Raw genomic sequence first — 25,787 nt, forward strand, 5'->3', positions numbered from 1 at the left:
AGACAATTCTGGCTAAACTGTCTTCAAAGAACTGGGGGTTCTCCTTTAGTTGCAGACCTAGGGGGCACACTGGGACCCTCCACGCTCACAACCGCCCTCTTCACTTCCCACCCCTGCCCCCAATATTTTCCACCACTAGGAAAAGAAAGGACTCAAAACGGGGCTGGGGATGTGGCTCAAGCGGTAGCGCACTCGCCTGGCGTGCGTGCGACCCGGGTTCGATCCTCAGCACCACATACCAACAAAGATGCTGTGTCCGCCGAGAACTAAAAAATAAATATTAAAAATTCTCTCTCTCCCCCCCCACTCTCTCTTAAAAAAAAAAAATTAAAAAAAATAAAGGACTCAAAGCTATAGTTTATACAATTCGAAATTTATATATGCTCAAGTTATTTATGTCATTTATTCTTAAATTGCACAATGCTGAAGCCAGTCTAAAAAAGAATCAAACACACCACTGCAAGGTATTCACTGAGTTATTTTTTTTTTAAACAAGTGTGTACAGCAAAAAAATCCCCAAATGACAATCTATCCCATACAGCCACCTGTCCAATATGCAGGAGTCCCCGAAACTCCTGGAAGAGGAGCCAGGATTGGCAGCTGCCCTCTACAGGATTAACTTCTACTTACAGGTGAAGTGTGTGGAAAAACCTTGAGTTCCCTTTGTTCTCCAGTGTATCTTGTACAAAATAATACATTTTTAAACATTATTTACAGAGTTTGCACAAATAGAAAATGGTTATAAATTACAACCAGGCTTGGCAAGATAACAGTTCCCCTTCCCAGTAACAAGGGCCAGAGGTGTGACAATTGCTCCGTATTTACATCTGCATTAAAAAAGTCTGGGTTCCTATAGACCTAGAGGAAGTGTATAAAAACTGATCAAACACCACCAAATTCATTTATGTTGAGCCGTACAGGAAATTGATACCAGTCAGTCAGTTCATGGCTGGCTCCCTGAAGAAAAACTTTGAAGCAAAAGAAACCCTCAGCGATAAGCCACACATGTCCTGCGGCCAGCCCGCTAGAGTCTGTGGGGTTTTGGTGGAGAGGGTGGGAAGGAAGCAGAATGGAGGGGGAACAGGACAACCTGGTTGAGACTGCTTCCCTTCAATATCTCTTTTTAAACAGCTCAGGTTAACACCATCCCATGGCTTTGAAAAGAACCCGCTGTTCACCCTTTCTCCTCAGAGAGGAGCGTCTTCTCCATGGGACCTACAGAACGGGGAGAGAGAGGACGGAGAGGATGGCGTTTATTACTCTGATGTGAACTCTTTGCCTGCAGTGCCAAGCCCAATTTCAACAGTGCAAAAAAAGACTCCAGTGGTGGCTCCAGGAGCCAGGGTCAGAGGCTTGAGTAGTAGCTGTCCACCCACTGCGCGAGGCCTCGCTCCACCAGTGACCGGTTTATCAGCACCACCTAGAAAACAAAGTTCTCTTGAGAGCTTTGCCTGGAGCCGTTCTTAAGCCAACACATTCTCCCTTCTACGTGTCCAGTTGCCAATGAGGCAACAGGTGCTCACGCAGGGCCTGACACCAACAGGGGCTCTCTCTTTAATGTTCTTCGGCTACCTAAGCTTCCAGAAGGCCCAGGGAAGGGTTTCTCCATCTCGGCAATTTGGGTGATTCCAAGAGGGACTGTTCTGGGTGCTACAGGATGCTAAGCAGCAACCCTGGCCTGTACCCACCAGATGACATTAACACAACCAACCCAGTCATGGCACCCAATGTGTTCCCCGGGTGGCACTGGCTTGTAGTTTATCCTCCGATTAGGGAGGAAAAGAAGCAGGGCCAGAACCAGCTCCAGCCAACACGCTGCTGCTGGGCGACAATTCCGACAGAAGGGCGGGACTTACTTCATCTCCAACCACACTCCACAGCTGAATCAGGGGAAGGCCAGTTGGACTGTAACTTGTCACCTAGAGGAGTGGGGGGAAGAAATACATAAAGTGGCTCCATGCACCTCTTTTTATTTCAATTTTTTTTGAAGCGATGGAGATGGAATCCAGGGCCTCACACATGCTCAGCAAGTGCTCTACCACTGAGCTACATCCCCAGCCCCTTTTTAATTTATTTTAAGACAAGGTCTCACTAAGTGACCCAGGCTGGCCTCAATCCCTCCCGAATAGCTGGGATCCCAGGTGTGCGCCACCACACCCAGCCAAACACTTCTTTTAAAAGCCTGCCGATGGACCAAAGTTCCCTACCATGGAAAGGAAGGAGTTTAAAGGTCAATTCTTAACTGAGGCAGGCGGCTCCCCGGTGACCCTGTCCAGCTGGCCCCACCTCCAAACCGGAGCACACACCTGTGCCAGAAGCGCTGTGTTTCCTGTCATCTCACTCATAGCTGCATCTGCTTCAGGCGAAAAGTGGTCATCATCTTTACAGGGAGAAGGAAAAGCAGCATTTAGACTCTTATCGAGGCAAAGCACTCCTGTCACCCAAGTGACCTGACCGTCATTGTATTCTGAGCAGGAAGCTTCAGACGCTTGAGACTGCTCTCGGGAACCACCCGTCAGGTGGAGACTAGACCTCCACAGGACTCTAGGATGCCAGATGCATGTCACCCTCAGAATGACAGAGGATAAAGGAGGAAACTTCTGCCTTCAGTGGAAATACCATCCCCACAAATCTGGGGATCAACAGTGCTAGCTCTTCCACCAAATCAGCAATACCCTAAGAAGACAGGTTTTATGCCCGTTTTACAGGTGAGAACACTGAGGCACAGGCTAATCACCAGAGGCCATCCGGTTCCCAGAGTGTGCAGCTGGAATTCAAATCCAGGCAGCCGCTCTCTAGTGGAGGCGGCGCTGAGGCAGCATTCTGCTCTGTTGGTTCAAAAAACAACAAGAACAGGTCCAAGGCAGGGAGTGGGAGGGATGGGAGCAGGTGTTTCTGAAGGTGTGGGAAAGTCTCATGAAGGAGGGAGCATTTCAGCGAGTCTAGATAGATCATTCAGTTGGACAGAAATGGAGAGGAAGGTTGGGCAAGAGCAAGGAAGGAAAAACTCCAAGACCTTGCCCAGTGTTTTGCCTGGTGTGACTCCAGCTAGAGTGTAGTGTTTCTGTTGCACTTAGATTGCTGTAGACAAGCCAGAACAAGATCCAAAGGGGCCAACCCTGGAAGAGAGTGTGATGGGCGAACACAAGTATAACAGCTATATTAGCTGCTATCTGCCCACCTTCCACACACCAGTTCCTGGGTTTTTATAATCTGCACAGCCACCTTGAAAGATAGGTGCCACCCCCATTTTCCAGAGAAGAGAATGGAAACTAAGTAATGCCAGCCTTCTTCCCCTTGGCAATACTTTCACAGCCTTAGACACCAGACAGCCATGAGTGTGAGCTAAGTCCCCAGGGTGCCCCTAAGCACCTGTGAAGCAGCTGAGCAGTGCTGCTGACCTAGCACCTGCCCTCTCGAGTCTGGACTGTGCTCAGGAAGTTGCCTTTGCTGAAAGCCTCTTAATGCTGGCACCATAAGTCCAGAAAAGTGGACCCCAAAAGACAGTCTATGGCACAGCAGCACTAGCTTCACCTGGGAACTTGACAGAAATGCGAGTTCTCAGGCCCCAGCCCCAACCTATTCAACCAGGAACTCCGATGGCAGTAGCAACTGTCTGTATAAACCCTCCAGGTGAGACCAAGGCTCTAAGAAGACCCCTGCTCAGCCACTACCTGCCCCTTGGCCAGAGGCTCCCCCGTTACCTGACAGAGGCATCACACTATCCAGAAGGACTTCTGCTCCTTGGAATGGCAAGGTCACAAAGTCAGACCTGGAAAGCCAAGAAAAGGGCAAGTTAACACGGACTTGAAGGCCAACTCCACTGCCAGTCAATTTACGTTTTGCTTAGCACAGTGACATCCACACTCCAGGATGGCACTGTAGGCCACAGCACAGAGCACACCTGAAAGCAGGCAGACAGCCCTCCAGCAGCCCGAAGTCACAAGGACTCCTGCATCAAACTCAAAAAGGAGCCTGTCTTCTCCCCCCTCCACATCTGATACTTGGGGGTCTCTTCCACTAGACAGCCTTCTAACCAGGTTTGACTCAGGTTAATTTGTTAATCTCAGTAGCAGCAGGAGGGAAGAAGGAACCCTGGTCGGAGGCTGTGCAGAACTGAACCACACCCTCACACCAAGTAGGGCACAAGCCCAGGGGGTCTCCACTCACCGGATCTGCCGGAGCACGTCTACTTTCACCCTCTTGTATCCACCATAGTCCACATATCGAATCTCCACCTCGTTGGTCTCCTCGTAGGAGGCAACCACTTGGGCACGCCACCAGGCCCCATCCGCACCAGGGGCAGCACAGATAACGGTGACTGCAAGAGCAGGAAGAAGAGTGTGTGGACATACCTGACCCAGGGCAGGGCTCCAAGGGCCATTCTGATCACCCCTATATGCCTCTCAGCATTACTTCTCAGAGGCCTATCTCTCGTGATTAGGGGACAGAAATGGCATGGGTCCCCAAAGTAAAGCCTCCCCCTGAGCCCAAGAAGAGCTGAGGGAGGCTACTGGACATCGAAAATTCAGTCTAAAAAAAAAAAAAAAGAAAAACAAAAAAAAAAATAAAAAAAAAAAGAAAAAAGAAAATTCAGTCTAACATATGTGATACCCCAAAGCTATCCAGACCCCCCAAAAAAAAAAAAAAATTCAATCAAGATCCATTACTTTGAAACTTACGGAGGCCTAATATTAATGGACATATTAATCAGAATAAACCAAGTATGATACAAAATCAGGAAATGTGGGCCAGGGCCTGCCTCGCATTCCTAAGGGAAAGAACCTCTGAATGCAGCAGATCTCAGTGGCTTTGTATCTATAGTTTGCTCTGGCCCATGGCAACTCAGGTCAAGAAGGGCACTCCTAGGCCTGTGCCCCATAACTAAGCCTTTGCCTCAGTAGGTGGTGCAGAGCACCTGGGTAGCTACCAAGGTTGTGCTCCAAGATCACCAAGTCCCTCCCAGGCAGCAGAGGAAGATGTAACTATGGGGTAAGGGTCACCCAGCTAAACCCCTAACTGTGCCCCAGGCCCACATGGGGCTGACCACTCTGGGTCCTGACCCTTGGTCCCTGGTACAACCACTTCTTGGACTCCAGTCTTTATTGCTGGGTTGGCACACAACTTTAGAGAATTTGATGAAAACTAAACCTGTATTCCTCCAAAAGAAAAAAAAAAGGCCAGGCATGGTGATTCAGGCCTACAATCCCAGCAACTCAGGAGGCTGAGGCAAGAGGATCGCAAGTTTGAGGTCAGCCTCAGCAACTTAGTGAGATCCCATTTCAAAATAAAAAATACAAAGGTCTGGGGATGTGGCTCAGTGGTAAAGCACCTCTGGGTTTGATTATCAATAGAAAGAAAGCAGTGGGGGCAGGGGAGGAGAAAGAAAAGGAAGGATGGACACAAAACACTGCAGATAATTTGAGAGCTTTCTTAGATGCCTCAGAGCCCATCAGGGGACCCCCAGGTTAGGAGTCTTTGATGGGGGTGGGGTGGGGGGTAAAGGGTGAGAATGGTTCTGACATTTGATCCCCATCGATAAACGCAAAAGAAGTAACAGTGAGGAAGGGTGGTTTGGATCCAGCTCCTTAGGGGCTACCTGAGCAAATCACGAAGTCAGAGGCTCAGTTCCCTCACCTGTCACGTGGGATGGCCAACCCACTGCCTGGGTTTGCTGGGCTCTGGCTCTTTTATCATAACCAGTTATGCATATTTCACATATTGACAGAGTATCCAACCAGACTTCCTGGAACAAGTGGTATCACCCCACTAACAGACATAAAGTGGCAGGACTGGGATTCTGAGTCCATGTGTCCAAACTCCATTCCAGTCCCGCTGCTCTGTCAGCCAATGGAAACACTAGCTGAGCTAGCTAGGAGACTCAGGAGTGCTGTCCCATGAAGGATCCCAGTACAGCTCTCTCCTGGTCAAGACAAAGGACAGCACAGGCAACCACCCAGAAGTTCTTTCTCTGGCCTAGACAGAGCCCAGAATCTCCCTCCCTGGCCCCCAGGACAGCACTTACTTTCCACAGGGGTGGGCAAGGTGGGGATTCCAGGCTGAGAGTAGCAGAGGTACATCTGCTGGTCCAGGCTACGCAGTGCATGGAAGGTGGGGTGCGTGTGCTGCTGCACAAACAGGTGCCCGGCATTGACCTGGTTGACCACGATTACCTCCACAGTGATGCCATCAGGCAGCATGAGCTATAGAGAGGAAGGGGCAGCAGGCACAGCATCAGTCCTCCTCTCCTCATCTTTGGGATGAGCTCTGAGGCCCCAGGATATGTCTCTCAACTGGCACATCTTTGAAAAAGCACAGCAACTCCAACAACAGCACCCAGGCAGCAGAGTTCAAGAACCACTTCAGCCACTGCAGCTGCTATCCTGCAATACCTTGAGCAGCCATCAGGGGCAGCCTAACCTCAGGGCCTGGCAGGGGAACCCCAGCAGAGCCTGGGGAGCCAGGAGCTAACTGGATGTAGTGTTTGCCTCCCATAGACCTGGGCAGGCTCCATCCTCTGGAATTTCCCCTCCCTCCTCCTTCTTTTGATGAGTCTGTAAGACCCAGGGAAGGCAAACATGGGAACTCTGAGTGACCACTGAGAATGAGGTGCCTGACAGGAGGTAGGCAGCCCTCAGGCCTCTTAGCCAACTCCTCTGGGTCTGTAGCTGACCCCAGCTTACTGCCTGACACAGTCTGCCCTGCCTTCTGAGCAGGGAGCAGCAAGCCTTGAGCGAGACCCATTGACAAGGTCAGCCAGAGTCTGTATCCTAGTTTTTCTCCTATGACTTCCTCTTGTTCCCTAAGTCCTACTCTTCTCTACCCTCCCAGTGTTCTTCTGGTTCATCCTCACCTTGGGCCTTGGTCTATAGGTGCTCAGAAGCCAGGTCTTATAGTAAAGGGCCCAGCAGAGGCCACTATGGTCTCTGAAAGCCTTCATCTTCAAGAAATGGTTTTCCTAATGCTAGGCTACAAGTAGCAGATAGGGCTCTAGATAGATGCCTATTCCGCCTTAAGGCCTGGAGGCCCAGGGGGAACAGGGCTAAGAATCCAGCCTGGCATGGGCACATGCCAGCCCTGCAAACCCAGAGGTACTCCTCACCAGTCCCACTGAGCCCAGCAGAGTACAAGGGAAGGAAACCATCCACACAAACCACTCCATCATTTAAGGAGCGTCTAAGGCCAAGGCTCCTGAGGAAAAAACTCCACAATTCGGGAGCAAAGTAGGGAACGTGGTTCAGCCCACTTCCAAAAGCCCATTCCTTCCTCCAGAGCTTAAGGGTCTCAACCCAGGGGACAATTTCCATGAAGCAGCATGTTTAGCCCATCTGTGTGAAAGGCAGTCAACAGCCCTTGGCCTACAGAACTTGGCATGCCTACTCCCATGAGAAGAAGCCTGGCTGGGGCCAAAGGCATGGGTGCTGCAGAATATGAATGACAAGCCCCAAAAGACCTTGAGCAACCAGCACACAAGCCCTGGAGACGTCAGCTTCTCCTCCTGCCAACCCACTGGGGCTTCCTGGTGGGAAAAACTCTGGATTTGCAGGATATAACCTGGATAGTTCCTGGAGAGAGGAAAGAAAGGATCCTTCACCAGGGCTACTACTTAGCCTGGCTCAACAAGAAGAAAGGATGGAAGGGACAGAATGACCCATCACAAGCCCCCTCCAAATCCCACACAGGCCTCTGGTACTAGGTAATGATCCTAGACACAGCATCTGCTCTAAGGTGCCCCCACACTGGTCCAGCACACCCCACCTCCTGGCTGAACTATCCTTTATAGGCAAATGCCTGAAAAACACAAAACACACCCAGATGGCAGAGCCAAAGGAGTGCAGTCCTCCCACGTGGGACTGAGAGGCCCTGGCTTCTTGCTGGCATTTTGCCCCATCCCCAGAGAGTACAAGCTGGCAGCAGAACTGACCAGTGGAAGCCAGAGTTGAGAGGGCATGAGCAGTAATGTGCCTGCAGCCTTCTTGGCCCCTAGTCCGGGGAGTCTCTCATTTGAGGAAGATTTGGGGGAAAGGGCGCCAGGAGTCCACTGACCCAGGAGCAAGCTTACCCAGGACGTCATTGGTAGAGAAGGCAGTGCCAGTGAAGGCAGCGGAGGAGCGTAAATATTGGTGAGGTTCAGTTCCTTGAACTTCTTTCCAATCAGGTTCAGAGCTTTGTCTACATGATGCTGAGAGCCTAAAGTGGGGTGGGGACAAGACAATCACTATGGGAAAGAGAGAAGTCATAGCAGAAACAGACTCACCTACACACCCCATTGCACAGGACTTCTAGAGTTCAAGGGCATCTTTTTCTTTTTTTAATATTTTTTAGTTGTAGTTGGACACAATATCTTTATTTTATTTTTATGTGATGCTGAGGATTGAACCCAGGGCCTCACACGTGCTAGGTGAGTGCTCTACCACTGAGCCTCAACCCCAGCCCTCAAGAGCATTTTTAAGTTGTCAAAATGCCAAGCTTTGATTTAGGAAGAAGGTCATCTAAGCCCATTAGCCTTTCAAGTGAGATCTCTGTCGTTTTGACCTAGGCTGTGAATGCAGAGGGAGGCAGATAGATGGGAAAAGCCTGGCTCTCTTGTGCTCCGTGAGGGAGCCTGTGGGGATGATGGGCACCATGAACCCAGGACCCTGGCCCTGCTCTCCCACCCCATACTTCACATGGCCAGAGATCTGGTGAGGAAGGACCCACATATCTACTTCAAACCCCTAAACTGAAGAAGAAAGACGGAGGGAAGGCACCCAGTGCTTCTTCCACCTCAGGCAAGAAGATGTTTCTAGCAACTGAGACTCAAATGCTTCCATGTACTCACACTGCAGGTAAGAAAAATAAGCACCGGGCAACAGGTGCCACTGACCTTCTATGTGGCAGATCTGGATGTTCTGGGTGTAAGGCAGGGTTGAGATGTAGATCTTGGCACCAGATGTTTGCTTCAGGAAACTCACATACCGCCCCTGCTTGCCAATTAGCCGACCAACTAAGTGCTTCCCAGGAGAGAGAGGGGAGGGTTAGCAGGAAACCAATTCCTCACATCCCAAAGACCTACTTTTTTTTTATTATTTTTATTATTATTATTATTATTATTATTTTAGATGTTGATGGGCCTTTATTTTATGCATTTATTTGTGTGTGGTGCTGAGGATTGAACCCAGTGCCTCACACATGCTAGGCAAGTGCTCTGCCACTGAGCCCCAGCCCCAGCCTCCCAAAGACCTACTTCTGTTTTACTGTTTAGCTGTTACTATGTCAGCCTTTTTTTGCCCAGACTGTTCTGGGCACTCATATTCACTCACACTACCTGTGAAACAGATAACAACTTTATCACCATTTTACAGAGGAAAGAACAAACCCAGAGGCCAAGGAACCCACCCCAGGTCACACAGCTGCTAAGCAGTTGAACAAGGCAGTGTGGCTGCAGGACCCAACAGCTCCCATCTCATCCCAACACGGTGGCCCAGACTGAGAAGCCTTGGGGGCAGCCTTGCTTCCTCCAGCTCACGCGTGAGCAGTTTCAGCAGCAGAGGGGCTGACTAGGATTCCTCACAGCCCTGCTTTTCCAAGTCTGCTCAGAACCAAAGGAAAAGGGCTCTGTTTCCAAGTAAAGCACCTAAGGACACTTGGGCTCTTACTCAAGGGATGGCGGCCTGGAACCTTCAGAGCACAAGGCATGCAGAAGTGCCCAGTGCGCCAGAGTTCAAGGCAGGCAGGCAGAAGCCAAACTTAGCCATGATGTAAGACAAGCTCCGGAACAAGCCCAAACGACCCCTCCCCAGCAGGGCTACCAGGGACATTTTCCTCCTCACCCAGGGCCTGCCTCAGCAATTGGTGTTTACAGAGGACATGGCAACAAGGAGACCACAGGAGGAAACCACCACAGGAGCCAGCAGTCTGGGGTCAATACAGCCGTCCTGACTCGGGTTCAGGGCAAGCCAGGTCTCTACCTCTGCACGGAGCCAAATGCCCTGGGACAGCAGTCTAAGCAGACTGCCAGTTATTTCTGAGCCCCAGAGATAAACCTAAAAATCAAGCTAATAAGTTGTTAAGTTATAATAGCAAGGTTAGAATGCTGAAGCAACCCAGGAACTGGGGACGGGCGAGGCAAACTGCCGTTCACACAATGAATAATGCAGTCAAAATTACGTTTTCAAAGAATAACAAGTAAATTAAATTGTTAAATATTTAAAAGTATTAATTAAAGCAACATAATCTCAGTTTTGTTTAAAAACCACAGGGTGTGAAACGAGAAGGAATTAAGTCTTTGCAGTCACTCTCAAGGGTAGGATTAGAGCTGGTTTTTATTTTCTTCATACATTTCTATACCATTCAAGTGTCTCTGAAACACAGTTTTATGCTTTGCTTGATTATAAAATGCACTTTACATGGGAGAGCTGGAGTGGGGGCTCAGGGAAGGGGGACTGCTGCCCCAGTCCTCAGTCTGATTTGCACTAGCAAATCTGCAGATAGAATCGAGCCCCAGCACAAACAAAAGGAGACAGGGAGAGGGCAGGCCCGAGACTTAGAGGACAAGAGTAAGAGGTCACTGGAAGAATCCCATCCACAGCACAGTCTGAACCTTGGCAAGCTTCAGGACTTCGGCTCACTAGGGATCCCTTCTGATTCACTGGCCTCTCCCCCTACCCTGGGGGGGCAGAGAACTTAAGCTTGCCACAGAACTTGGCCCTGGGGGATGCAGCCTTCCTTACCTTTGGCACTTCAATCTCCCAGATGATGAGGTCAACCTTTTTAGGGTTGGAGCCTGCCTGGGCATTCTGGAAACTGTCGGTCTTCTTGAGGCCACAACAGCTATCCACAGAATCCATGCTGTTCCCGTCGGAACCTGCAGGAAGGAAGCAGCATGCACACACAGACCCAGCTCAGAGCTGTCGATACCCACGACTTCCAAAATCCACATTACTGGGAGTTCCCTCCACCCGCCAAGTTGGCAGGTGACTGTTAACTCATTCTAGAAGGTTCAGAGAAACCCCAATGAAAGGAGGCCTGGGGTATCAATACTCCTAATTTTAGCCTGTCACTACAGTCCCACTTGCTTATTTGGCAGCCACACCCAGCTACAGCTGCTGGAACACAGACACAAGTGGTCAACTGGGAAGAAACTGACTTCACGCCCAGGGAGGGGAGTCCATAGTGGGGGAGGGGACAATCCACTGGTCCACATGGTCCCAGGAGCTCATCTGGACTGCCACCTCATAACCATCTTGCCACCCTTCCAAGTGTCCCATCCCCCCTTCAGACCAAAAGTGTCTAGTACCAAGGCCTCAGGCCTGGCCTCATCAAACAGAATAAGACAGAGTCTCTTTGGCTTGTCTAGTGGCCCCACTCTCATCTCTGATAGGGACCTCACTTGTTTCTCTGGCAGATGTGGACAAAGGAAGGACAGCCTTCTTTCCCTGACTTAGGCCTGGCTTGTGCAACTCTGAATTCTTTTGGGGGCTCAAATATCCCCTGTTCAAAAGATGGAGCTAAGCTCATTCCCAAGAGCACAATGGGAAGGGGGACCCTGGCACCAACTTGAGCCCAGGCCACAGCAAAGGAAACACTGCAGGAAAACAGGGGTCCAGATAGTTTAAGAGAAACAGCTCTGGCTTAAATATGGACAACTCAACACCTAGAAACAGATCACTCCTGCGAGTCTACTATTTAGGTTATTTTTCATGTAGGTTTCCTGGACCCTACACATAAGCCTCTGCCAATCAATCCGTGCACTGCCTAGATACAAAGGACTAAGGCTAAAGAGTCTGCTCCCAGCAAAGTCACCTTCAAAGTGACCTTTTCTCTCTCAACACCAGTGGCTTGGAATAGGCTTCTAACAGGGAAAAACCCTCCTGAGGGAGCTGCTTGACCAGCTTGCTGGAAGCAGGACAGGGTGATGGAGGCTCTGCTCATTTTTAGCCATTGTCCAACAGAACTGGAACGACCAACACCTGTACCCCAGTGGCACCCAGGAGTGGCTCAGAATCGCGCCAGGCGTTTAGCAAGCCGCATTCAAAGGCCAGCTGCCAGCACCCTAAGCTTCAGCTTCCTCACGCTCCAAGCAGGGAACCCTTTGCCTGGTGCTCAACACCCCCTGAGCAGCGATGATCGGTGTCACATGCTCTGACTGATCAGCTACCCCTAAACTTCTCCACCTATCACAGGAGACTCAGAGCCTCCTTGTCTGCAAAGTTACACTCAGAAGCCCTCAACCCATCAGAACAGGTAGGATGATCAACCCAGAGCTGACACAAGACTGGGGGACTCATTAATTAAGCTGAAGGGCAACAGGCAAAGGGAAATTCTAAAAAAAAGAAAATAAACAAACAAATAACCTTTTTTTTACCCACTTTAAGATACAATTTTTTAAAAGCATTTTAACATTAGGCTATTGGTGGGCAGCATTTTCTTCTAGAGGTAAATAAACAATAGTGGTCTCAATCAACAGCACTTGGGGTGATAGGACAGCGCTGTGTACACCAGATGCTGCTGAAAGCAGTAGAACACCTTAGAGAAGAGTCCCAAGCTTCCTGGACGGAGCTGAAATGGTAGGGAAGGGCTCCAGGACAAGCAAGTCAGAGAGCCACTTGGGAAATCATGACATTCTCTAAAATACATGAAAATATCCCAGGGGGGAGCTGTTGAAGCAGGACCAGGAGCTGCTGACCTGTAAGTTAGCGGTCTGAACTGTCTACGCTGGGGTCAGCACTCGAAAAACCCAGTGGCACTTCGTTACCAAAGTGCCCCTCTTTCCCAGGGTGGAACTGCAGCTGCACAGAAAAAAAATGGCTGAGACTGTGAAGGAATAGGTGACAGCAACAACCGAGGAGCGCTTGAGCCTCCCCAGGGACTCAAGGCTGTGGCCGTTCATGGGACACTTACCCTGAAAGAGCTTCTGGAGAAGGAAAGCCGGTGAAGACATGGAACAAGCACAGGATTAAATGGAGGTCAACCACTGAGCAACACTCCCCAGACCTGGTACTGGGGGAGATAGCTAAGAGGCCTCTCGATTAAAGACCCACTAAGAGTTCGGGCTCTGAGGAGAAGAGGCACACCAAGGCTAACCGGTGGACTCCACTTTGAACTGGTTCCTTCTAAAAGGCTAAGGAGGCTCCCTGGCTGGTGAGCCAAGCCACAGCTCCTGTGGCTTTGGGGTCTCAGGACAGTGTGCCTTCTCATCAGGTCCCCGCCAGCTCCCTGCCACGCCCACCTCTCTGCAGGCCCCTTGGGACACAGAGTTGAAGAGTGCCTTCACTTTGCTGCAGAAGTGTCCAGAGGGAGGGACAGCCTAGCAGCTTTTCCCTAACAAATAAGGGAAGCCCTCCCCTGATCCTCCAGTGAGCCCCACCTACCTCCCGAGTGATCTGCTTCTGCATCCGCGGTCCATCCGTCCTCAGTCCCCAAGTCTGACAACTCCCCTTTCAGCACCCCATTACTGAAGGGCACAGTACTATCTGGCAGCGGCGGGGTGATGGCCTTGTCCCTAGGGCTTGAGTTGGTCTCTGTGCAAGAGTCTTCGAGCCCTGAAGTGCTGACGGAATCCGAGCACTGCCCGGAGGAGGCTGCGGAAGGAACACTCTGGCTGGCTGACACACAGGTAGCACAGGTGGCATCTTCCGCCAGGATGCTTGCCTCGTCCACTGACTCTCTGAGGGGGCTCGTTGGAGGTGGGCAGGGAGCCAGGGAGATGTGGTGTGCGGAGTTCTTTGGCTTACTGTCCTTGGTGGGGCTGGACAGTGGGCTGCTCAGGCAGCTCACATAGGTCTTTGGTGAAGGCAGATTCTCTGCTGGTGGGCCTGGCAAGGGAAGGGCAGAATCCACTGGACCAGCGGCTGCCCCCACCACGGCTGGAGCAGCCTGTGCAGTGTCTTGCCCCAGGACAGTTTTCTGGCTGGCTGGGGCACTGCTCTCCGCCTGCCCTACAGTCGGACTGCCTGAGCCCTGATATAACTGATCTGCCGTCTTGTCCCCCGTGCTGGCCAGCACCTCTTCGGTTGCTTCCAAGATCACCTGGGAGATTATCTGGAAGGCAGCCTGCTCAATCCTCTCATTCTTATCCAAGCTCTCCTTTTTGCCTAGTTCTGCCGCCATGTCTCTGTCCCAGGCACTGTCATCTTGGACCTCAGATGCCTGCATCTCCTCATCCTTTGCCAGCTCTGCATGAGCCAACTTGCCAGAGCTACTTAACAATTTTCCAACTGCGGACTCTTCTCTCAGAGGGGAGAAGGGGCCACCGCTCCCCTTCTCTCCTCCGCCTCCCGAGGGGGCCAGGCTGAGGGCCTTGCTATTCTCCAATTCTGAGACACGCTCCTGGGACAACAAGCATTCTTCAAGCACATTTTCCCCCAACATTGCGTCACCGGTCCCCTCGGCTCCACGCGTCTCTCTTGCCTTCTCCCCAGGGCTATGCTTCTCTGCAGCACACACAGACTGGCTGGGCCAGCCCCTCCCTGGTGCCTTACTGAACACCACCTCTTGCTTACACACCTCTATGGCTTCGTGGGGGAACACCACATCCTTGGGAGATGGGAGGGGACACTCAAGAGGAACAGATCTAGTTTTGTCACCCATCAGGGCGAGTTCCACCTTTGCAGTGTCATCTTTGTGTGTTCCTGGTTGAGATCTTGTGTCTGTGGGGTTAGGGAGGCAGCCTGAGGACTCTGATCTGCGACAGGTTGGGTGTGTGCGCAGCGAGGCTGGGGGCTCCACAGAAGGCTTGCTTGCAGTGGACTGTTCTTTTTCTAGTGGCTGTGTGGACGCAATTCCAGGACAGGCTTCTTGTATGGGGAGCGATTTCTTGATGTCAGGGCTGGCCCTCAGCACCACACCACCAGCGTCCACCTTTTTATCATTGCTGCTGACCTGCTCTTTTTTACGAGAGAAAAACCACCACCAGCCGAGAAGCGCCAACATTCCAGGCAATGCCAAGGGAAAGAGTGAACGGAAATGGATTGCCATCCTGGAGGCCTGAAGTAGTTATGCCTGGGAAAAGCAGGAAGACAGGGAGAGACATGGGGTTATGAGAGTACAGGCACTGCACATGAACATGCTGAATTAGACCTTCATTGGGGTGTTTTGTTGCAGAGATAAGAAACATCAGTGCTTCAGCATTCTCTGGGTGGTTCTGACATTCAGCTGAAGGTTGGGAACCAATGCTCTAGGACCTTTCTTTTCAAAGTATAGTTCAGGGACCAGAATCCTGTGCAGCACCAAGGAACCTGCCAGAAATGCAGCTCCTTGGCCCCACCCCAGAACTATTGAATCAGGGCTGCATTTTAAGATGCCCAGAAGAGCATGAGCACATTACAATTAGAAGGAATGCTAGGAGATGGGATCCACCCCTGGAGTGCAGGGGTGAGGGAGTGCAGCGAGGTCATCTCCAGGAAGTCCCTCTATGTTTAAAAATGAGCTTCCTTGCTAATATCTGAAGATAAAGCAATGAGACTGGAAAGTACAGAGCAAGGCTAAGCAGTGGCCAAGGCTCAGATGACTTTATAACCCACCCCCAGATGGAAAGCTTCAATGATGCTACCTTATCACTTCACAAATGAATAACCTTGATAGATGCTTTCCTTTGTATCACTTAATCCTCAGACCACTTGGTAATACAAGGAATGTATTACCTTGAAGGCTAAAATACACTCAAGGTCATACAACCAAGGAATAGGAACACAGCTTCTATTCCACATCAAATCTGGAACTCACTAGTTAGTGGACTCCTGGGAAAGACATATTGTATGGGCCAAGAAAAGAAGAAGTCTGTACTACCTTTTTGGAAAGCTTTAGTAACAGTTCATAAAACCTTATGAGCCATACCCTAACAACCCCAAAATCCCACATCTGCAAGCTTAAAACAAAAAACTCTGTAGGCTGAGGTCTACCTAAGAATGCCCATTAGGATATCATTTGAAACAAAACTGGAATTACTTTTTCAGGGAAAAATCACTGCTAAATATATTGTAGAATTCATGAGTAGATATATTAGGGTTAGAAAAAGAAGCTGGTTTTGCCAAGCGTTGTGGCTCATGCCTGTAATCCCATGGGCTCAGAAGGCTGAGGCAGAAAGATCATGAGTTCAAGGTCAGCCTCAGTAATTTAACAAGGCCCTAAGCAACTCAGTGAGACCTTATCTCTAAATAAAATATAAAAGAGGGCTAGAGATGTGGCTCAGTGGTTAAGCACCCCCAGTGATTCAATCTCCGGTACCAAAAAAGAAAAAAAAAAATGTTGGTTTCATGCATGGAAAAAAAGCAGAAAACAGAAGTTAAAGACTACTGTGTATGCAATGTCTACTACTGTGTATACAATCCCGTGAAAAAACCAGGAAGGACATACACATGGCCATCCAGCTGGGGGAAAGAAAAAGTTTTTGCACTTTTCATTTCATATCCTGCGACCTTGATGAGTTCATTTGTTAGCTGGAATAGTTTTATTTTGGGGTAGATTTCTTATCTACAAATATTTCATAGTGGTTCTCCAACTTGAAGCATTACTGGAGGAGCTTTTAAAAGCCAAGGCCAAGAGGGGGATATAGCTCAGTGGTAGAGTACAATGTGAGGTCCTGGTTTCAATCCCCTCAGTACCTCAAAAAATAAAAAAAAGGAAAGAAAGAAAAGTTCAAGGCTAAATCAATCTCTGAGGGATAAGAATCAATACCAGTTCTTTTGTTTCTGTTTTAAACACAGATAATTTCAAATGTAGTCAAGTAAACCTCCCTCTCCCCAAAGAAAGTAGATTACAGGAGATCTGCTATGTAGTTGCTTCATGTTCAGTGTCTTTCATACAAAAGAGTAAATAATGTGAGAGAGGAAAGAGGGGGACTGGTACACTAGGATGTGTCCAGACTGTTGGCAGAGAGCAAGTCCTACCCAAAAGGGCATGCTAACAGGAAGTGAAGCTGGGGTTGATCCCAGGCCAGTACATTTAGATTCTGATTGTTTATTAATTAGACAATCCTCCCGCACCCCTTTTATTTTAAACAGTGCTAGGGATTGAACTCAGGGGAATTGCACATATTAGGGAAGCACTCTACCACTGAACTACATGCCCAGCCCTTAAATTTTATTTTGAGGCAAGGTCTCACAAAGTTACCCAGTAGGCCTCAAATTCATGTTCCCCCTTCCTCAGCCTCCTGAGTAGCTGGGATCATAGGCATGTGCCACCATGCCCAGCAGGCAATTCCTTTTTAGCAGGGTTTGTGGAATGGGATCAAGAAAACAAATCCTAGCAACCACCGCCATAGAAGGCAGTGGTTAACACACCAAAGCCCAAGGCTGCAGATTCAAATTGGAGTATGTGAGGAAGGGGCTGTTCTCCAAACTATTCCCTAAACCAGCTGGGAAAGCCCTGCCCCTTCCAAGCTAAAAGCTGATCTCCAGAGTCCTGCTTCTCCAGCAATTGCTAGTGACATCACCCCACCTATGGGGGAGCTGGCTACACTTCTATAAGGAGAGACTCCACATTCAAACATGCACTCCAGAGTGGGCCTGGGTCCTTCACCCTGGGTGATCCACACTGTGATTCAGTCCTCAACCCACCACATCACTGTCTTCTCCCCAATCCTCACTCAGAACACCAGGGTCACAACACAGGCCCTGCCTGCCACTCTAGCATATCAGACCACCACTGCCACTCACCCACCCAAGTCCCAGACCAGTTTGCTCCCTGGAAATTGGGGCCCTAAGCCCCTAGCTCTGTCACTCCAACAGAGAGTTAGCTGTAGCTACTCAGCTGAGACTACAGCCCAAGAAACATAGTTGCTGTGGCATTTCCATGCCAGAGAGCCACTGTTGTGACAGGAAGGTTTCCTGGGAGGCCTTAAATACTATTCACCTGAGACCACCCAACCAATAAAATCCAGAATGATCCCCCGGGATTCCCAGTGCCCACCACTCTCCAGCCTCCATCCCTTAGAGGCTAGAGCCAGAGACCCACTGCTGAGGAACCAAGAGTCACCTCATCTGTGCAGGGCATGGCTCTGGACCAAGTCCTTCTCCCGGTACCTCATCACACTCAAGACCAGAGGCAGGAGATCTTCAGAGAGTCTAAACATGGACAGGGTTTATTTTTTCTTAGCTACCTGAGCATTGTGATTAGAGATAGGAGGCATCCTCCACCAAGAACAGCTCCCCTGGGATCAGCAGCCACCTGCCCAAAGGCCTTGTATGCAGCCCACAAACCTTGTGGGATCTCACTAAGGGTGCCCACTGCCAGGAGGCATCTGATGCCCCTCCTCCAGCCCCCACTTCCCACCAGTCAGAAAATGGCTGGCCCCTCACTTCCTCACTGAAGGCATCTCAGGTCAGCTAAACAGACTCTCTGCCATATTCCCCAGCTGACATGGTCTGATAGGCCTACTGGAGGTGGCATAAGATGCACCAACCTTTCCCAAAGGTCCACACTGGGCTGCCTGCACACACATGCACCCTTTCAGCCTCACGAGGCCTTCCTTCTCTGTTAGACTGAGTTGCCATCTTTGTCGTGGGTGTTTTTTAAACTTGAATTTCTCAGGGCTTAAATGATTTGAACACCACAGGTCCCAAAGCCTTCATGTTCACAATCCAGCTGGAAGCTGCCTCCCAGGACATCTTTTTCTGCAGCCAGGGAAAGCCGCCCACAGGATGCTGCAGAACCCTGCCCTAGGGTTGGTGGGAGAACTCCTGGCTATTTTGAATCTGTTGGAATTAAATAGCTGCCTGCTTATTTTTAGCAGGTCCATTTGCCAAGAAATAGATGCACGCTGGCTCATTGCCAAACGGTCACACAGAGCTAAAGGCAGGCACGAGCTACACCACAAGGCCTTCACATTCTCCTCACTCCAGGTTCTAAAAGGACCCCTTCTTTCTCCAAAGAGGTACCTGCAGCTTCTCAGAACAGCCTTTGGAGAAGTAATGGCCTCATCCCAACCCAGTAACCACAGTCTAGATCCTTCTGGCTAAACAAGAAAACAAATCCCTGGGAATGGGACAAAAAAGTGTTGGTCCCAGTGACTAAGCCAATTTGGCTACAGTTACTGTGAAAAAGAGCTGCACATAATTCACAGGAAAGTCAAACATAACAACAGTGTTGGAGCCAAAAGCCCAAGTTTATTCTGGGTTTGGACCTGGTCAATGGACCCACATCCACTTTGTGTTCTGAATGAACACTTACACATCCTCTCAACCGGAATTTGAACATTTCTGTCACCATCCCAATGTTCATTTTGCCAATGGCTGTTCCAGGGTGTTAACCACCAGGAAGGTGCCTACCCAAGATATCCCACCAACAGAGTGCCCGGCACAGCAAGCTCTTGCTGAAGGCAGGTCCCCTGGAAGGGGGTCTTTCCCTGCAGGGAATCATAACTGAAAGCCCAGTGCTCTGCTCCAGCATTCAGAGAACCAGCAGGCTGTGAGCCAGGCAGAGGAAACTCACACGCTCAGAGATCTTTCCCTGTCCACAAGAGTACCTCTTGCTATATCCTAAGTGTTCTCCCAAGTCCTCATCAGATCACAGGTGTTCCCCTTACTCACATACCTGAGTATGTGTGAGCTGCCACACAGAAGCCCCATTCCAGATGGAAGACTCGATCTCTCTCACAGACACTGGCTCACACTGGCATCCCACACCTCGGGCAGCAAGAAGTAAACCAAGAGAACCCAGGGAGGTGCTTTCAAAGGCTAGGATTTTCCCAGGCCTCAATGAGGGGGAAGGGAGATGACATAAACGAAGGTTCTAATGCCTTGAAAGGTGAGAGGGCAGCAAGTCCCAGAGCTGGGCCAGAACAAGTCCTAGGAGCGGAAATAAAGAGCTGGTAAAGGGCCAGACCGAAGGAATCTGACCTTTCTGGTCAAGGCAAGGGGAACCATAGGATCTGCATAGTTGCAACATGGTCAAAGTGGAGCAGGTCACCAGAGGCAACAGTCCAGGCAATCCCCCCTGCAGCAACTGCTATGCAATACTGATAGCCACAGGAGGTTTACTGAGCACTTGAAATGTGACAAGTGTGACTGAAGAACTGAATTTCTAATTTTATTCAAAGTTAATTTTAAAAGCCACACGTAGTTGGTGGCTACCAACTGCACAGCAGGTTCTAGTGGGTGCTGCTGGACTAGACAAAGGCTGCAAGGCCATCACCTACCTTGCTGGCAGTGTGCAGTCCTACCACTGAGGGGGGGGGGGCGATGGTGAGCCAGGGTCACTCTCCTGCGGCAGCATGGCTGGGCCCAATAATCAGAGCGCTGGAGCCATGCCTCAGGTGTGCTGGTCTTGGCCCAGCCCCGGTGTCAATCCTTTCATCCTCAGGGCCTGAGTGAGCTGTGACTCGTGAGGGCGCTCTCAAGATCCCATGTTTGCTCACAGTGGGGCTGTGAGGGCCTGCCAGGATGTCCCCACACCCTCCATTGTGATGACCTGCAGAGCACAGACAAGCTGGGGGCAGCTCCAGTCCTCCCAGGTGGACCAGCTGTCAGGGTATCATGGAACACGCTGCCAGCCCTCTGTGCAGGAGACCTGAGGCTTAACCAACATCTGGGTGGGAGAACCTGCTCAGTGAAGCCTTCTCTGGCCAAAATGGAAAACCAGAGTCTGATACCAAAGGCGAGTACCAGGTAAGAAAAGCTAGAAGCCCCGAATCCTTTCTGGACATGGACTCTTCTTCCTCCAGTCCAGTTAGAAATTAAACTAACTTCTGGTCTGGAAAACTTGGTAATAAGAAAAGCCACACAAGGATGGACAGCCATCGCCTGTCTCTACTGACCAAGCCTCTTCCTCTTGAGTGACAGGGGAAAGAGCATCAGCACCTCCTGCCAAGGTCTTCCCAATTGCTTCATTGGCGACAAGGGTGTGATTTTAGAAAACTCTGAAGACCATGTCCTGTTCACCCTGCCCCTCATTTCAGGCTCTTAGCAACCATCTGGCTTTACAAGTGAATTCTATCAGGCTTCTGAAGCTGGTGACAAAATAGACACAGGAATGTCCTCTTGGGTACACAAGTACCAGCCCATGACCACAGAGGGCTGGAACCAAAAGTACAAGCAGGGATCTGACGGCAAGAGAAAGCCAATGAAGATGGCATGTGCCTTCAGAAGAAATCAGAAAAGATGGTACAAAGGCCCCTTCATGCCACTACCTGCAATGGTCAGAGATAAGACCATGATTTCCAAGCAGCAGACTACAATACCAACCCAGAAGTCAAATGAAGGCTTACGAGGGCAATTTCTATTCAACAAATATTTATTGGCACCTACAGGGTACCAAGCACATGACACAGAAATGAGTAAGACGAGGCGCTGACCTTGAGGCATTTCCAATCTTTTACAGTTTCTTGGGAGGCAAAAACAATCACCTCTTCTCCAATGAACTTGTTATGCCACCTCTACCATAGACCAACTCAAAGTTTGGTCCAAGAGGCAGCCGAGTGTGCTGTCAGCACAGGGGAACCAACTAACTAGGGTGGCCATTTATCTAGACTAGGATGTTCTACGGTCCTGGGGTGGGGGATGAAAAGACAGTAGCCTGAATGCTAGCATTATCGGCACCCAAGGGCTTGGATTGCCCCATTCCATAGGCAGACTTTCATTCAATACCCATTTTAACTACCTGGTTCCCAAATCCAGGCCTCAAAGTAAAGCGAGCTCTTCTGCTGACCTAGTGGAAGGGAACTACCAACCTGGTTGTCTTTGCCTACTTTCCACTGACCTCCTGTGTTCAGCCACTCTCACTCTCATGCATGCCTTCAGAGGTGCCTGCCCTTCTGCATGCATTAGCTGGCTTGTTACTGGTCACAAACCTCTGTGCATACTCTGAAGAATGCACTCCACCAAGACAAGGAAGTAAACCAAGAGGGGAGGTTGCATCAGATCCAAGAAGGAACACAAAAGAAAGGAGGAGGAAATTCCCAGGAAGAAGGGGAATCAGAGCCAGGGGAAAAGGATACTTCCCAAGAGCAACATAGAACTGTTCGGCAGAACTGGGGTGTTAACACAATAAGAACAGCTTTCCACCAGTGGCACAGGTTCCGCGGCATTGTCAGGGGCTCAGGGGAGAGTCAAGGAATGGATTGGAGATATAAAGAGTAAGCAAAAGTAAGGGAATTAACTAGAAGAGGAGGAAGGAGGGACAGGAAAACAATGAACTACACAGTCACAAGCGATGTTTATATATACCCAGAATAGTAACTTGACCAATGATTGTGCTACCTCTATACTGAGAGAAAAAGGAAAGAAAAAAAGTGTAGGAATCAGCTAAGTTCTTACTTCTCACATTAGAAAAATCAAATAATATATATTTTTTAAGTATACTTTTTAGAAACAGAGGTAAGTAGCCTGAAGAACTGAAGGCAGCTATTACTGGAAGAGCACAGGAGGTAGGCCTCCTTTTCTTTTGTTGTTGCTGCTGCTGCTGCAGTGCTAGGACTTGAACAGGGCTAGGCAAGCACTCCACCACTGAGCTACATCCCTAGCAAAGGAGTATCCTTTCCAGAGTCAAAAAAGTTGTATCTTTCTACAAGCAACACTGCGATTGAAAATGCACTCTAAAGCTATAAACAAGTAGCAATGGATTCTTGTTAACCACAATAGTACACACTAGTGTCAACTCATTTATATATACAAACTTATGATGTTTTCTTTTTCCATAATAACTGATGCCAATTTTACTTTAGATACCCTCAAATTGCCCACAGACATAACAATAATAACCCAAAAGAGAATATGCCTACTGGTGGACCTTTTAAGAGCTAAGGCAACAGTCTCTTGACCCCACTGAGGCTAGTCAGCACCAGGTGGCAGGTTCCTCCTTGGGATTGGTCACTTAAGAAAGATTTTAATACCCACTGTAAGGGTTCTATGAGTGACATAAAGAAAGGATGGAGAAGAGGGGTAGGGACTCAAATTTCAGGAAAGATACTACAGAGAGATTCAGAACCTAATGCATGTAATACACCTGCAGCCTCTGGCAGCTGGTGAGAGAGAATGGGGCGCTAAGGCACCCCTTGCACATATAATGTAGTGAATTAAGTACACAGTCCTGTGTGTAGCAGGGTAACGGCAAGGTTGAGAAATGTCCTCTCAGTCCTTTTCTGTGCACCCTGGTTTAGATGAGAAAGGGAGGGTGTTTAGGAGGGAAGAATGTCAGGGGAGAATGCAGAGGGAATCAAGGGAATGTCTCTTAGAAGCAGTGGCACTAGAGCTAGAATAGTGAGGAGCCATGCCAGCACCTGGGGGAAGGAGAGAGGGAGGGAGGGGCAGAAAGTTCCAGGCAGGGTGAACACGTGCCAAAGTCCTAAGGCAGGAACAAGCGTAGCTGACCGGAGACGGCAAGATGGGGTCTGAGCTCTGCTGCTGCCAGAGAACAGGTTCCTGGCACCCCCTGCAGAAGCAGTGCTGAAGATAAGAGCTCACAAGCACCCAGAAGAACTGGGGTCACGGATTTCCTCCTGAGGGGGAACTCCCGGACCCAAAGGGCTTTCATTCTTAATTCATAAATACAAGTTGCTTTCAGAATTTATCCCAGAGAGAGGGAGGGATGTAGCTCAGTGGCAGATAATTGCCTAGCATGTATGATCCCCAGCACCACCAAAAAAAAAAAAAAAAAAAAAAAAAATCTATTCCAGAAACAAGATGCCCTTGGCTGGGACCATGACAGGTATTCTGTGTGAAAAACAGAGGCTCACTTTTTACTCAGAGTTTTCAGAAAATGTGTCGCTGGGAAGCCCTGCAGCCATACTGCACATTAGCTTAGGGAACCACTGAAACCCTACCCTCAGCCCCCACTCATCAAATCAGTCGGTTCCAGGAGGTGCCCTAACCCCTAGGTGCAGGTGAACACATACACACAGCACAGCATGAGCTCTTGCCACTTCTTTGAATCAGACTTTACAAAAACAACCTTGCTCTCCAGCCAACATAAACCATAGGCAACTGAGGGCCTTATATGGCACTAAGCTTTCTTAATCAGAAACAGATAGATGGGCTAGAGTTGGCAGGAGGAGGGAAGGGGGGGACACACGGGGACACACCACACCACACACACACACACACACACACACACTTATACAAGAATGGAGAAAGGGAGAGGGGGGAGGGAGGGAGGAAGGGAGAGGAAAGAGACAGAGAAGAAGGGTGGAGAATAGCATGGGGAACAAACTTGTTTGTCAAACAGTTTTTCATCCCTCTTCAGCCTTAGTAGTTTCCCAGCAAAGAGTTCCTACTGGGAGCCATGGCTTTGCCTTCTCCTATGTATGTTAGTTTAAGCCAGGAGACACCAGTAATCAGACTGCCAATCAAGCCAGTTTTAAGAGTGTTTTGTCCACTTAGTCGCTGGCCCTTAGGTTGAACACTTACATGAAACAGGGTTACCTGGTTTCCTGAGAAACCAGCAACTGGAGCAAAAAGGGGTCCTCGCTCCCCAGGGCAGAGGTCCTGACCCCTAGTTCCCCAGCTCACTGGATGGCCTCAGTCACATGCCTGCCTGGCCCAGAAGGAAGCACTGGGCCTCTGCCACAGACCCAGAATAGAAAAGGCAGCCCCAGAGGCCTCTTAAGCAGCCAACCCATCCACAAAGGCCATGGCAGCTTCTAGGGTGGCTTATTCTCTCCCTCTCCTGATTAGGCAGCCGCAGCAGTAGGGCCTGTCTTGGACACTGCAACCACAAGCACTTGGCTCTCCTAAAGGATGCCACCTGCTAAAATTAGCACCAGCACATGCTTGGCCCAGTGGGCCACACCAAAGTCAAAGGACAAAGCAGTGAGATTATCCTCAGCCCTGCCTTTCCTCCTACAGACAGCTCCAGGCGCATATACAAGTGCCGTTCTCTCCAAGGAAGCTCAAGAAGTGGGAGTCACTATTTTGTCAGAGGGGCAAAGAAGAATCAAAGATGGAGCCGCCTTCACAAGGGTTGCTGTCCCTGGTACTCACAAAGGCACACCCAGGTCAAGGGCAGAGAGAAGGGGTGGGGGCTGGGACAGAACTTGCTGCCTCCTCCAACCAGGACTGGGATACTCCTGGGTGACAGCCTGTTGAGGGCCGGGGATGGTCTCATGACCTCCATGTGAGGTCTGACAGGCGTGTTATTATTAGCTAAAGAATGAGTGTCTTCAAGGTTGTCTTTTCAACCCGCTCAGTCTTGGAGGAGTTCTTATTCCATTTTACAGGAAACCAAAGTTCATGATCTTTAATTCTTATCTTTCCAAAATCTTATTTTGCCATACACTTTTGAAATGGGCAAGTAACGTCTATAATAAAAAAGCCTCAGACTAGGTAGCTGTGCCTTAAGGTCTGAGAAACTGCCTTGGATTTTCTGCCTTGAGGCTTAAACAACTCAAACTCAGTTTGTGAGATAAATTATTTCAATCCTTTAAAAACCCATTTTTACTTGCTGGGTAAGTGATAATGGGGCAGTAAATAAGAAACAGCCTTTGAGCATGGGGTAAAGGGAGAGGGGAAAGAGGGAGAGAGGGCAGATAGCGTGGGGAGGGAGAGGGTATCTTGACATAGGTCAAAAGCTAGCCTAGGCCTGCAGAGTGGTGCACACCACCTACTGGGGAGGCTGAGGCAGGAGAATCATAAGTTAGAGGCCGGCCTGGGCCAAAACAAACGAAACAAAAAATAACCAGCCCAGCCCTCCCTGTATCCTGGGATCAGCTTGCCCTCCTCAGGGACTCAGTTTCCTCATTTACAAACTTGAGATGCTTAACCTCATAGAGTTGAGAATATAAAAACAGCACTGTTCAAAAAAGAAAGAAAAAGATTCCATCCTAGCCAGTTATGGTGGCACACAACTGTAGTCCCAGATACTCAGGAGGTGGAGGC

At 49.6% G+C, this 25,787-nt stretch overlaps 1 protein-coding gene across 2 annotated transcripts in view; it reads right to left on the reverse strand.

Moving 5' to 3' along the window:
* Window positions 1-354: 354 nt before the first annotated feature.
* Window positions 355-25,787, reverse strand: part of AKAP1 (A-kinase anchoring protein 1) — a 30,982-nt gene continuing 5,549 nt past the window's right edge. For both annotated transcript variants that reach the window (XM_081271104.1, XM_081271103.1), the window contains exons 2-11: window positions 13,353-14,982; window positions 10,713-10,846; window positions 8,867-8,993; window positions 8,063-8,190; window positions 6,026-6,203; window positions 4,171-4,321; window positions 3,705-3,772; window positions 2,307-2,380; window positions 1,857-1,919; window positions 355-1,420 (exon numbers count right to left, since the gene is read on the reverse strand). In XM_081271104.1, coding sequence (XP_081127230.1) covers window positions 1,346-1,420; window positions 1,857-1,919; window positions 2,307-2,380; window positions 3,705-3,772; window positions 4,171-4,321; window positions 6,026-6,203; window positions 8,063-8,190; window positions 8,867-8,993; window positions 10,713-10,846; window positions 13,353-14,958 — 2,604 coding nt within the window. In that variant the 5' untranslated portion in view covers window positions 14,959-14,982 and the 3' untranslated portion in view covers window positions 355-1,345. The remainder of the gene's footprint in view (window positions 1,421-1,856; window positions 1,920-2,306; window positions 2,381-3,704; window positions 3,773-4,170; window positions 4,322-6,025; window positions 6,204-8,062; window positions 8,191-8,866; window positions 8,994-10,712; window positions 10,847-13,352; window positions 14,983-25,787) is intronic.

This window comes from Spermophilus citellus (genome assembly GCF_964194105.1).
Source record: "Spermophilus citellus genome assembly, chromosome: 17".
NCBI classification, from domain to species: domain Eukaryota; kingdom Metazoa; phylum Chordata; class Mammalia; order Rodentia; family Sciuridae; genus Spermophilus; species Spermophilus citellus.